This window comes from Solanum pennellii, chromosome 4 (assembly GCF_001406875.1).
Source record: "Solanum pennellii chromosome 4, SPENNV200".
Lineage (NCBI taxonomy): Eukaryota > Viridiplantae > Streptophyta > Magnoliopsida > Solanales > Solanaceae > Solanum > Solanum pennellii.
Genome location: NC_028640.1, coordinates 49,164,718 through 49,179,453, shown reverse-complemented (window position 1 = coordinate 49,179,453; position 14,736 = coordinate 49,164,718). Strand labels below are relative to the sequence as shown.

The 14,736-nt window shown below is 38.3% G+C and overlaps 1 protein-coding gene across 1 annotated transcript; it reads left to right on the top strand.

The window, feature by feature from the left end:
- Positions 1–723: 723 nt before the first annotated feature.
- Positions 724–1,494, top strand: LOC114076889. The gene is made up of 2 exons (XM_027916587.1): positions 724–886; positions 959–1,494. Exons 1-2 carry the CDS (start codon positions 724–726, stop codon positions 1,492–1,494), a joined length of 699 nt encoding a protein of 232 aa, XP_027772388.1.
- Positions 1,495–14,736: the final 13,242 nt, after the last annotated feature.

Sequence of the window (14,736 nt, the reverse complement as noted above, 5' to 3'; positions counted from 1 at the left end):
CATTAAAATATGGGAAGGGCTAGGTGTCAAGTTCATCAGGTGTCAGAACAAACCTTCTGTGTGAATAAAATCATCGTCTTATGAATGATCCACAAGTGGCTGAGCAAGCACGAGCCATTGCTCCCCATATGCCGAAGGTGTTACTGTATTTGTATGAGACCTTGGGAGGAAAAAGAAAGCCACTGGAAAGTGATGAAAATTAAAGAAAGTCTTAGTTGTTTTTGTTTGTTTGTTTGTTTCATTTTTTTGTTTAAAACTTAGTTTCAGTTTAAATTTGGTATTCAAGGATATTATGTTGATCAGGGTTGTGTTTAAACCCATTGGTTTTGTCGTTCTACTTGATGTTTTTTTGGAATTAATGAAGGATTTTTTCTTGCTATTATAATTAAATGTTGTTGAGTTTTCTAAATTTCTGAAATATGTAATGATCTGATTCATGCAGTGACATGATACGTAGACAACCTCCAAAGGGTTCGATCAAAACTTTTTTTAAAACTCTTTTTTTCCAAAAAAAAAGATAATGAGCGAAGCAAAGCTGGAATGAGATAATGTCCTTCTAAACTCATGATACTATGTGATTATAAAATGTGTGATTAATTTGTAAAATTGTCTAACCCCTAACAAGTATATTTATTTCACTTTACTTTAGTAAGCTTTTGGTGGTTGGTTTGTGGTAAACTTGAAGAACAGTCGTACTTTACCAGGTCTAAGGTAAGAGCGCCAATGACAACCAATACTGAAACTATGGTGAACCTAGTGGATACTCCAATTGATTCAACGCCAAGCGAGACATCCACTGTTGAAGAAAATCGGACATTGAGACATGTTATTGCACAATTTTTGCAAGCCTGGGCCAATGGACAAGAACCACCAAAGTCTATTCCTAGTTTTCTTTAGATCACTAGTATCCCATCTTCATCTTCTCATATCCTAATATCATACCCTTTCTTCAATCCAGAGTATGGTCCATTTTATAATTCTGCGATCGTTCCATCAACAACAGGCCCTCAAGGCATGCCATTCAGGAATAATCTTAATGTCACACCATCTGCACCAATCTATACTCTCCAACAACCAATTGTGGTGCAGAGAGCAGCTCAAGAGGGACATTTCACCACTCATCCAGAGAAGTACCATACTCCTGGGATAGAATTTGGGGGCCCTAACTATGTAAAATTCGGTACCCCAATTGATGTTGAGAGGCCCACTCAAAGCTCAGAGCAAGAAGAAATTTTGAAAAAAATGAAAAGAATCGAGCAACACATGAAGACTGTGAAAAGGTTAAGAGGGCATAAAAGTATCACATTCAAAGACTTGTGTATGTTACCAAATGTCCACATGCCACCTGGGTTCAAAACCCCTAGGTTTGATAAGTTTGATAGGCACGGTGATCCCATAGCTCATCTTAAGAGATATTACAATCAGCTTCGGGGTGTAGGGGGTAAAGAAGAATTGCTCATGGATTATTTCGGTGAGATCCGGTATTGCCTGTAAATGATTTATAGACCAAGAAATATTTCACATGATCATATGGGATGATATGGCTCAAGACTTTTGTGGAAAATTTCAGTACAATGTTGACATTATGCTAGATAATAATACATTCTCCAATATGAGAAAAAAGCCAAGTGAAAGCTCTAGAGAATATTCTATCAAATAGAGGATACAAGAAGTCCGGGTTAAGCCACCGTTAAATGAGCAAGAATTGGCTGATATCATCATAGAGGCTCAAGATCCTGACTAATTCCACTACCTCACAGCTGCAATGGGAAGACCATTTCACGGAACACTTAAAATTGGGGAAATGGTCAAATGTGGTCCCAAAAAAGGAAGGATCACGAGTAAGTCAACAATCAAAGCTACTACAAAGGTTATTCAAGGTGGTTCAACAAGTATTGGAAATCGTAAAACAAAAGAGGAAGTTCTTTCACTGACATCTAGGTCAAGGGGTGCTAAGAGGAATTATAATTGTGTTTACCCACCAGTTCAGGAACAACCTAGCTATACTCAACATTACTACCCTTATGCCCCTCAATATCTGGTATCTACATCTCAATACATGGTCTTCAATGCTAAGTCATATGTGCATGCTCCCAATCACCCACATTTTTGGGCCCCAGCGTTTTCATGTCCCTTACAACTCTCCTGCTATGCTAAATTATTCTTAAATGAAAGCACTGAAAATGAAATTCACTCCATTAAGAGAGTAATACTCTAGCTTGTTTTAAAAGTTAAGAAAGATAGGGGCGATTGAGTGTATCCCACCACATCTTATGATTCTAAATGGTCCAGGTTTACAAGACAATGAAAGATGTAAGTACATTCAGGGGCCCTAGGACACAACACTGATAATTGTTGGACAATGAAGGGGGAGATAGTGAAGCTAATCGATCATGGAGTTGTTGTTGTGACAGATGATCAAAAGACTCCTAATGTGACCAATAACCCACTTCCAACTCAAAACAACTTAATGGGTATCGTTTGTGATGATCAAGAGTACAAACTCCTCAGGAAAAGTCGACAAAGTGTTTAGAACCAGCTGCATCTCTGAGTGTAGAAAGTATCAATCTTGACATCAAAGTATTGTGCGTCCAAGGGGTTTCGAAGGGGATTGAAGTTAGTGTGTCTATGACAAAGTTATATGTATCAAAAGGCGTTTCATTAACACAACAGTACCAAAGTTTCTTGACAAATTTGCACGATCCTATCTTTATACAACCCGTCAAACATCTTCCGGTAACTAATTCAAAAGTTGTTCCTTGGAACTATAACAAAATCACAATGGTTTATCGAGGTAAGGAGATAGTCGAAGAAGTTGATGAATTGGGAGGTTTGACACGTTCCGGGAGATGTTATTCTCCAGAAGAATTATGAAAGGGAAGATGACTCCAAATATCAACGTACCACTAAATAAAGTATTTACTGAGGAAGAAAATGAATAATTTCTAAAAAAGATTAAGTTTCTTAATTACTCTATTGTGGAATAATTGAAAAAGACCCGTGCACAGATTTCACTATTATCTCTACTTTTTCACTAAGACGAACATCAACATGTGTTAAATAAGGTTTTTAATGAAGCACATGTACTGAAAGAGACCACTTTTACTAATGAATCAGTTGGAGAAAATGGCCAAGGGTGTCTTTGAGTAAAACACCATCACTTTTATCAATGATGAGTTGCGCAAGGAGGGAGCTGGACATAAAAGAGCCTTGCTTCTTACACTGAAATGTGAAGGTTACTATGTAAAGAAGGTTATGATAGATGGAGTATCATGGGTAGACATATGTCCTCTTTCTACACTGCAAAGCTTGAAAGTTAACCTTGACAGAATTCTCCCACTAATGTATTGAAGCGAGCTTATGACGTCTTAAGGAGGGATACCATTGGTGAAATCAAGTTAAACATGAAAATTAGACCAACGGACTTTATGATTGTGTTCCAATTAATGGATATGGACAAATGTTATTATTTTCTACTAGGAATACCATGGATCCACATGGATCAAGTAGTCCCATCAACTCTACATTAAGTTGTTACGTTTTGAATACAACCATTAGGAAATCATTGTTCATGGGGAATATGATTCACCTGTTTACAGAGATCCATCCATCGCATATGTTGAGGCAAAATAAGGATGTGTTTCCGTTGTTTACTAGTCTTTTGTAGTCGTATCAATCGATCGCTTTAAAGAAAGACAACCTATAATCCAATCATGTCTCTCTTTTTCCGCTTCAGTGGTAGCAATGACAATGCTAAAATATGGTTATCAACATGGCAAAGGTTTGGGAGTATGTTCGCAAGGAATAGTGGATGTCATTACTCTTATAGGAAACCAAGTCACTTTGGCCTCAAATACATTCAAAGCAAGAGAAATAAAGATTAGGGTAAGGTCCACAAAAGAACTTATTGAGAGTTACCACTACCGATTCTGTTAGGTAGTGGAGCTTGATTAATTTTAGGTTTTCCTATTTATTCTCTATTTTAGGTTTTACTATTTATTCTCTATTTTAGGCTTTCCTATTTATTCTCTATTTATTCTCCGTAACAAAAAATACTCTGATTTATTAATATAAATATACCTCACCGCCGTGGAAGTTTACTCACGGGGTTTTACCACGAAATATTGAGTTTTCTTTCTCTCTCTAGATTTCTCATCTCTTTCTCTAGAAAGTTCTTGCGTTCTTCATTCATCTAGTGTGTGTGCGTGAATTCGATCCTAACAACAGGTATCAGAGCTAAGGAGATTCAACACGATCACTGAAGATGGATATTTCAAAGCTTGGAATCGAGAAGTTTGATGGATCCGATTTCATTTTCTGGAAGATGCAGATCGAAGATTATCAGTACCAGAAAGATCTTCACGAACCGTTGACCGGGGTGAAGCCGGAATCCATGACGGAGGAGAAGTGGAAACTCAAGGATCGCCAGGCTCTAGGGTTGATCCGGTTGACTTTGTCAAGAAACGTGGCGTTCAACATCGTGAAGTAGAAGACTACGTCCGGTCTGTTGAAGGCACTGTCAAACGTGTATGAACAACCATCAGCTATGAACAAGGTATATTTAATGCGTAGATTGTTCAATTTACAGATGTCTGAGAATGGATCCGTTTCTGATCATATAAACGAGTTCAATATGATTGTGAGTCAACCCATTTCTGTGGATATTAATTTTGAAGATGAAATTAAGGCGTTGATTTTGATGTCATCTCTGCCCGAGTCTTGGGATACTGTTGTTGCTGCGATTAGCAGTTCCCGTGGATCTGAGAAACTGAAGTTTGATGAAATCTGTGATGTTGTTCTCAGTGAAAGTATTCGCAAACGAGAAGTGGGAGATTCATCGGGCAGTGCTCTCAACGTTGATCAAAGGGGGAGGAGTAAGACGAAAGGCCGAAATCAATATGGTCGATCAAAATCAAAGAATCGAGGAAAATAACTGAACAGATCAAACGTGACTTGTTGGAACTGTGGAGAAAAAGGACACTTTCGGACGAACTGTACAAAGCCAAAGAAGAAACAGAATCAGAAATTTAGAGATGACAATGATTCTGTAAATTCAGCAGAGGACATTAGGGATGCTCTAATCCTTAGTGTGAATAGCCCGGTTGAATCATGGATTTTGGATTCTGGTGCATCTTTCCATTCGTCTCCATGCAAGGAGTTGTTCCAAAATTTTAAATCTGGATATTTTGGAAAAGAATATCTTGCTGACAATAAAGACTTAGAGATTGAAGGAAAGGGGGATGTTTGCATAAAGACCACCTCGGGAAACCAGTTTACATTGGAGGATGTCAGATATATTCCTGGGATCAAGAAAAATCTGATCTCTGTTGGTCAGTTGGATAGCACGGGATATGCAGCAGAATTTGGGAAAGGTTCGTGGAAGATCGTGAAAGGTGCTATTGTAGTAGCTCGTGGCACCAAATCTGCAACCTTGTACACCACTGCAGGGTGTATAAACATGGCCGCTGTTGCTGAAGGTGCTTCCGGTTCATGTCTGTGGCACAACAGACTTGGACACATGAGTACTAAAGGAATGAAGATGCTGGTTGCAAAAGGAGCATTAGAGGGTCTGAAGTCTGTTGATATGGGTCTTTGCGAGAGCTGTGTTATGGGCAAACAGAAAAGAGTAAGCTTCACAAAGACTCCTAGAGAGCCAAAGAAAGTGCGGTTGGAAATGGTCCATACAGATGTTTGGGGACCATCTCCAGTATCATCACTTGGAGGATCCAGATTCTATGTTACCTTCATTGATGATTTCAGCAGGAAGGTATGGGTTTACTTCTTGAAGCATAAGTCAGATGTGTTTGCAACTTTCAAGAAGTGGAAAGCTGAAGTTGAGAATCAGACCGGTTTGAAAGTCAAATGCCTAAGGTCTGACAATGGAGGAGAGTATGACAAATCAGAGTTCAAGGCATTCTGTGCAGCTGAGGGAATCATATTGATGAGAACAGTTCCTGGTAAGGCAAGGCAGAATGGAATTGCTGAGAGGATGAACAGAACATTGAATGAGCGTTCAAGGAATATGAGGATACACTGTGGGCTTCCCAAAACACTTTGGGCAGATGCTGTGAGCACAGCTGCATACTTGATCAACAGGGGACCATCAGTTCCTTTAGGGTTTAAGATTCCAGAGGAGTTGTGGACAGGAAAAGAACTCAAGTACTCACACTTGAGGACTTTTGGTTGCACTGCTTATGTTCATGTTGATCCAGAAAAGAGAGACAAGCTTGACGCCAAGGCTGTGAAGTGTTACTTCATAGTATATGGTTCTGATTTGTTTGGTTACATGTTTTGGGATGACAAGAACAGAAAGATCGTGAGACATTGTGACGTGACATTTGATGAGTCTGTCCTGTACAAGGACATAGAGCAGAAGGTTCTAGAGATTACAAAGCAAGTGGGAGTTGAGGTTGAGTTAGAGAAGAGTAACCCCAGAGATGTCGAAGTAGATACTCAACCAACTCCTACTGAAGAATCTGAAGTGGAGCAAGTTACACCTGAGCAGGTGCTAAGGAGATCATCCAGATCCATCAGGGCACCAGATAGGTATTCACCTTCATTACACTATCTATTGCTGACTGATGAGGGGGAACCAGAGTCTTTTGATGAGGCCCTACAGGTGGAGGATTCGATCAAGTGGGATCAAGCCATGGATGATGAGATGAGGTCACTTGAGAAGAATGACACGTGGGTGTTGACTGAGCTACGTGCAGGGAAGAGATCTTTGCTGAACAAGTGGGTGTTCAGAATCAAGACTGAACCAGATGGCAAAAGAAGGTTCAAGGCTCGTTTAGTGGTTAAAGGATATTCACAAAGGAAAGGTATTGATTATGCTGAAATATTCTCTTCTATTGTGAAGTTAACCTCTATTCGAATTCTGTTGAGTATTGTTGCATCGGAAAATTTGTATCTAGAGAAAATGGATGTAAAAACTGCGTTTTTACATGGAGATCTGGACAAAGAGTTATATATGCAGCAACCGGAAGGATTTGTGGTTCCAGGCAAGGAACAGATGGTGTGCAAGCTCACCAGGAACTTGTATGGACTAAAGCAAGCGCCAAGGCAGTGGTACAAGAAGTTTGACTCCTTCATGACCAAGAGTGGATTCTGCAAAGCTGAAAAGGATCCTTGTTGTTACTTCAAGAAATACACTGATTCATATGTCTTTCTACTCTTGTATGTGGATGATATGTTGATTGCAGGATCTAGTATGAGGGAGATTAACAATCTGAAGACAAGGTTGTCTGCAGCGTTTGAGATGAAAGATTTGGGTCCAGCAAAGCAGATTTTGGGGATGAAGATTTCTCGGGATAGATCTGCTGGCACTTTAAATCTATCTCAGGAGTTGTACATTGAGAAGGTGCTGAGCAGATTCAGGGTTAATGATGCTAAACCCAGGACTACTCCATTGGCAAATCACTTTAAATTGTCAAAGGAGCAGTCACCCAAGACTGCCGAGGAGCGTGATCACATGGCACTTGTTCCATATGCTTCAGCAGTTGGTAGTTTGATGTATGCTATGGTCTGAACTAGACCTGATATAGCACATGCAGTAGGAGTTGTTAGCAGGTACATGGTGAACCCTGGGAAAGAGCATTGGGAAGCTGTGAAGTGGCTTCTGAGATATCTGAGAGGTACATCCAGTACTTCACTTTGTTTTGGCAAAGGCAAGGTGACTCTACAGGGTTTTGTGGATGCTGATCTTGGTGGGGATGTTGACTCGAGCAAGAGTACATCCGGGTACATTTACACCATAGGTGGAACAGCAGTGAGTTGGATGTCCAGGCTTCAGAAGTGTGTTTCTCTTTCATCTACTGAAGCTGAGTATGTGGCAATAGCTGAAGCTGGGAAAGAGATGATATGGCTGGCAGATTATCTTGAGGAATTGGGCAAGAAGCAGAGCGAGAAGATTCTTTACTCAGATAGCCAGAGTGTCATACAGTTGGTGAAAAATCCAGTCTATCATTCGAAGACAAAGCACATCAGAAGGCGATACCATTTCACTCGCCGGGCAGATGAGGATGGTGATATGTGCTTGGAGAAGATAGAGGGTGCAAAGAACCCGGCAGACATGTTGACTAAATGTGTTGATGTTGGGAAACTGAGGTTATGTAAAACCTCGGTTGGTCTTTTGTAGTTGTTGCTACAGATGTTGCGGTGCGGTAAAGATGTTGATGATGAAGAGATTTTTTTTTGAGAATGTATTTTTTTGATGACTGAGTCAGTCTCCAAGTGGGAGAATTGTTAGGTAGTGGAGCCTGATTAATTTTAGGTTTTCCTATTTATTCTCTATTTTAGGTTTTCCTATTTATTCTCTATTTTAGGCTTTCCTCTTTATTCTCTATTTATTCTCTATAACCAAAAATACTCTGATTTATTAATATAAATATACCTCACCGCCGTGGAAGTTTACTCACGGGGTTTTACCATGAAATATTGGGTTTTCTCTCTCTCTCTCTAGATTTCTCATCTCTTTCTCTAGAAAGTTCTTGTATTCTTCATTCATCTAGTGTGTGTGCGTGAATTCGATCCTAACAGATTCCCCATATTTCTCATTCTTTTATCAAACCTTAGGGTGCAGATATGAAAGCTCCATTCGTTCTTGAAGTCATTGAAGAATTTATTGAGGATCTCAGTCAGTTGTTTTGTGAAGTAAATATGGTCCAAGTTGGAGAAGGTTGCCGATGTGCAACTCGTGGGCTCAAATGTTGAGCTAAGAAGTTGGCACGCCACTCTTTTCCTCATAAAATATCAGTCGTGGTAGTTTGTTTGGATACTCTTTTTTATTTTTTTATTGTCAGGATTGTGATCCGAATATTTCAATGTATTTTTTATTAGTGTCAACCCTTCTGTCCCTTCTTAGATCTCAATGAAATGAAATTCAAGTTTTGTAGTAAATTTTGTCTTTTTCCCTCCCTTAATTCTTATTCTTTATTTTTTCAATTATGTAAATTTCATCTTTGATGAAATGACATGCATGGGAAATTCTCTTTCAGATTTAATACAATTGTTTTTTATTGAATCACCAAGTTAAGAGGTTGAATATGATGAAGAAGCTACTTTTAGGGAAATTAGTAATGAATTATTATAGTTTGAGCACAAATCTAAGCCTAATCTTAGTTAAATTGAGACAATCAATTTGGTAAGTACTGAGGATGTTAGAGGAATAAAAATAAATGTTCCTATCAATCAGGAAATTAGAAAGGCCATAATACAACTTTTTTTTGAATATAAGATGTGTTTGCTTGGTATTATGATGACAAGTCAGGTTTGGGTGTTGATTTAGTAGTTCATAAGTTTCCCACGCGTCCTAGTTTTCCACCCGTCCAATAGAAAAGAAGGAAATTCAAATCGGTCGTGAGTGAAAAATCAAGGAAGACATCATGAAACAACTGAATGGAAATGCGATCCAAGCCATTTGTTACACTAGTTGGTATGCAAATGTTCTTCCTGTGGCGAAAAATTATAGAAAGACAAGAGTTTGTGTTGAATATCGGGAATTGAACAAGGCTAGTCCAAAGGACAACTTTCCCTTGCCTAATATCCACATTCAAGTTGATAGTTTTGCAAAACACGATATTCGATCTGTTGTGGACTGTTATGCGGGTTATCATTTAATCTTGATGGATGAAGAGAACACTGAGAAAACTACTTTCACCACTCCATGGCGGACTTATTGCTACAGGGTAATGTCATTTGGTTTTAAAAATATTGGGGCAACTAATATAAGGGCTATACAACCACGTTTCATGATATGATTCATAAATAAATTAAAGTGTATGTCAACGATGTAATCATCAAATCTAAAAGACAAGTTGATCATGTGCAAGATCTGAGAAAAATCTTGGAAAGAGTGCAAAAATATGATCTCAAGGTTAATTTAGAAAAATGTGCATTTAGAGTTCCATCTAGAAAACTTATGGGTTTTATTTTCACTAGAAAGGGAATCGAATTAGTTGATTCCAAAATAAAAGACATTCGAAATTTGTCACCCTTAAAAAAAAAGAACGAAGTCATGAGTCTACTTGGGAGGTTGAACTACATCAACAGGTTTATTGCTCAACTCACAACCACTTATGACCCTATTTTCAAACTTTTGAAGAAGGATGTTGTTGCCGGATGGACAGAAGACTGTCAACGAGCTTTGGAAAAAATCAAGGTGTATTTTTACAACCCTCCCGTGTTTGTCCCGCCTGAACCTGATAGGCCTCTCTTTCTGTATCTTTTATTAACAGATCATTCCTTTGGGTGTGTTCTCGGTCATGATCTCACATGCATGAAGGAGAAAACTATCTACTAGTTGAGCAAGAAATTTAGTAGTTATGAGGTCAAGTACACCCTCTTGGAAAGGATATGTTGCGCCCTAACTTGGGTAGCTCAAAAGTTAAGGCATTACCTCTTGTCTTGCACAACTTACATCATATCTAGGATGGATCCTTTGAAGTACATCCTTTAAAAGCCAATGCCAACTGGCAGACTCGCGAAATGGAAAATTTTGCTCGCTGAATTCAACATTATATATGTCACTCGCAGTGCAATGAAAGCCCAAGCTTTGGCAGATCACTTGGCAGAGAATCTAGTTGATGGTTACTACGAACCATTTGATACATATTTTCCAAATGAAGAGATTGACTCAATCAAGGAAGTAGGTTCGAATGGAAATAAGACCTTGCAATTATTCTTTGATGGAGCAATCAACAGAAAATGCACAGGGATTGGGGCAATTCTAATATTGCCCATAGGGTAACATTACCCTGCAACAGCTCGACTTTGTTTTTTTGTAAAAATAAGAAGAATGAGTATGAAGCTATCATCATGTGTCTACATATGGAAATAGATTTGGATATATAATAATTGATTTTGTTTGGAGATTCTGATTTGCTTATTCGACAAGCTCAAGGCGAATAGAAGAATCGAGACTTCAAGCTTCTTCCATACAGACAATATGTGGAAGATCTTAGCAAAAGGTTCAGGTCCATCGAGTTTAGATACATCCTCAGGTATCATATTGAATTATTTGATTCCTTATGTACTTTGTCAACAATGCTTCCATATCATGGACACACATACATCACTCCATTTGAGATTCAAGTTCGGGACCAACATGGCTATTGTAATAAAGTTGAAGCAGAACTAGATGGTGTGCCATGGTACTCAGACATCAAGATATTCTTAAACACAGGGAGATGCCCCGAACATGCCAATAGAAGCCAAAAAAAACTATTAGACGTCTGGCTAATGGCTCTCTTTTGAGCAGGGATGTTTTATATAAAGAATTCCGAATCTAAACTTGTTAAGATGTGTGGATGCTGAAGAAGCCGTGAAGATCATAAAATGAAGTACATGTTGGGGTATGTGAGCCACACATGAATAGATATGTCCTCGCAAAAAAGATACTCCGAGCGGGGTATTATTGGCCTACCATGGAACGGGATTGCTTTCGCTTTGTGAAAAGATTTCATTAATGTCAAATTCATGGTGATCTCATTCATTCACTTCATTCAAAATTCCACCCCATGGCCGCTCCTTTTACCCTTGATTAACGGGGAATAGATGTAATCAGACCAATTGAGCCAAAAGCCTCTAATGGACATCGATTAATTTTGGCCGCAATTGATTAATTCACCAAATGGGTGGAGGCAATTAGTTTCAAAGCAATCACTAAGAAGGAGGTCGTGGATTTTTTCCATTCAAGCATCATTTGTCTATTAGGTATCCCAAGAGCTATCATCACAGATAATGATATTGCAATACGATGAAGGAGGTATGTGAGCAGTTCAAAATTCTGCACCACAATTATTCTCCATACCGACCAAAGCCTTAAAAAGTTATGGAGTCATCCACTAACAATATCAAAAGGATTCTAAGAATGATGGTTCAAGGAACAAAACAATGGCAAGAGAATCTACCTTGTGCACTACTAGGATATCGCACAACAATGGGCACCTCGATTGGTGCAACTCCTTATTTGCTCGTTTATGGGATTGAGGCTAAGATTCCAACGGAAGTTGAAATTCCATCTCTTCAAATTATTTTTGAGGCTGAAATTGAAGATACTAAATGGGTCCAAACCCGACTAGAGAAGCTCACAGTAACAGATGAGAAACAATGATGGCCATTTGCTTTTGTCAGCTTTATCAACAAAGGATGGGTCATGCATACAACAAGAAGGTGCACCTAAAGGTCAACTAGTCTAAAAGAGCATTCTACAACACCATCTTATCAAGTGTTGTCAAAAGGAGCCCTGCACATTACTGATGTGGAGGGAAAAATCACAGGCATAATTGTTAATGTGGATACAGTAAAAAGATACTACATCTAATGCGTTTTAAGGTACTATGACAAGTTTAGGGTTAGAAGAACAAAGGCACCTCTTTCAAAAAAAATCCTCTCTATAAATATTTTAACTACGTTTGACCTGATTCTGAAAGGATACGTATGCAACCCTTTGGGGTTTGGTCATACCACAATCATTCTTCTATTTTTTATATAAAATTGGGGCTTTTTTATTTTATTTTTGATATAGTATTGTCAGATTGTAATTCTGTATATTTGGCAACCGACATTTTGATTAACTCTAAGAATGATATTTATCATCATAGGACACATTGGTGAAGAAAACCATATGAGTGAAACCCTTAAGAGCACCATGAATAAAAAAATGAAATAAGAGAGTCTTATCGGTTAAAATCTTCATAGGCACCATAAGACGAGAAAAGAGAAGATCTTATCGGTGAATGTCTGCGGACATCTCAAAATAAAAGGAGAGAACATCATTGGAAGAAATCTGCAAAGATAACCATTTCTCTTTACTCTGAATGAAGGACGCATAGATCAATTTCCGATGACTCAGATTTTGATAAATAAAGAACTAAAATGGATCAGGGTTCAATTCCAAAGTGCATGTCATGGTTTACTCAAAGTTGACATATACCTCTAGATAAATTCTCTTTCTCATTTTTTAAATAATCGAATGTCATTCCTTAAGTTCAAAGTTATTCTTGATCCAATCTTTCAGACTCTTAAGTCTAATGTTTTTCTGGTCTTTTCAGCATAATCCTTTCATAAAATAAGTTAAAAGATTACAAAGCTTAATGCGGTTTTCCAAAAGTTATAGCTGAGTATCTGAGTTGACATGGCATCGAGCAAGGACTAAATATGCGTCAGATCTTCACTAAAAACTCGTGAAGGAACACGATATAGTCTCTTAGGTCATGAAAAAAATTCAAAAGAATAATTCATTCATTGGAACACGATATAGTCTCTTAGGTCAACCAAGAATTTTGAGTAGATCGAAGAAATTGCTCAGAAGTATATTCAAGTCATCAGAACATCAAGGCCAAAAACCAACCACCACATTAAAATAAAATAAAAATTTTCTTCTCCTTTTTGTTTTTCTCAATACAAGAACAAAAGAAAATGCAAGATTACAAGTCAAAAATGGAACATCACAAAAACGAAGTTCTCCAAAGTCTTTACATGTTTGTTGCTTCATCTCATGTTATTCACATTATTGCCTCTCAGTTTGACAGCTTCGGGAAATATGCCCCAATCAGAATTTTGTGCAATACACACCAGTCTGAATTCCGTGAAATGCGCACCGATCTTAATTTCGTGCAATACGCACATGTACTTCATTCATGTTCAATACACACATGTCCTTTATCCATTTGCAATATGCACAATTATAAATTCTGTGCAAATATGCAATTGTCTTTAATTCATGTGTAATGCGTATCAGTCCTTCTTCAAATGCACAACACATCAATTTTCTATTCATCGGTAGTACACACCACATGCATATCCTGGGCAATTCGCACTACCATTCATGGGTTAGACACACCATATTTATATTTGGGTGATACACCCAAACTTAGGTCAATCCACAAAGACAATACGTCTTATTTTAAAATTTCAGGGCAATACACTCATTCCTTCTTTTCTTTCTAGGGCTATATATCCTAGTTCAAGATTCTCTTTTTTTCTTCAATAAACACATCCTTTTGGATTTTGCATTTTGTGATCTTGAGTTTTGAGTTTCAACCGCCAAATCAAGTTAAAACATGCACCTGAGAATGTTCAGAGATTACACACAGAGCAAGTAAAAGATCAAGACGAGACCCTTAGAGAAAACATCAAGCAGGGATCTTGTAACCCCTATAATGTAGAGAGACATAGTTCTCTAGCTCTTTTCTTTAGAACTATAGGCATTAGATGATGACAAGCAATATGAAGTAATATTTTGAACACAGTTTCTGATAGTTTCGGCAAGGGGTGTAAAAAATAAACCCAAACATAAGTAACTCCCCTAGAATTTTAAGAGTTGGGCTCAAGATAATTTGAATTAGGTTCAATCTCAACCCAATCAAACTTAACCCATTTGAAGAGAATTCTCCATTGAGCCCAATTCAATATCCAATTTCCACCTGTTTTAAAACTTTTTATTAATTAAGATATGTTTCTATACTGAAAGTAAGGGTTGCAGCGGAACCGGTATTTACCGGTTACCGGTCCGGTCCGTCCCAATCCAGTTCAGTTCCGGTTTGGTACCGGTTAGTACTGGTATGGACCGGTTCTTACAGGTTTCGGGATAGGTACCGGGACGGAAATCGGTATTTACCGGTAATTCCCAATTCCAGAAATTACCGGTCCGATCCGGTCCGGTCCAGTTAATTTTTTTAAAAAATTTATCCGTTAATAGTCGTTGGGTAACGGCTAGTGCCCTCCCCCCCCCCC

Coding starts and splice junctions, on each gene's coding strand:
- LOC114076889 (XM_027916587.1), top strand. CDS start 724: ATGACAACCAATACTGAAACTATGGTGAACCTAGTGGATACTCCAATT. Junction 887..958: donor ACCACCAAAGTCTATTCCTA/GTTTTCTTTAGA, acceptor TCTTCAATCCAG/AGTATGGTCCATTTTATAAT.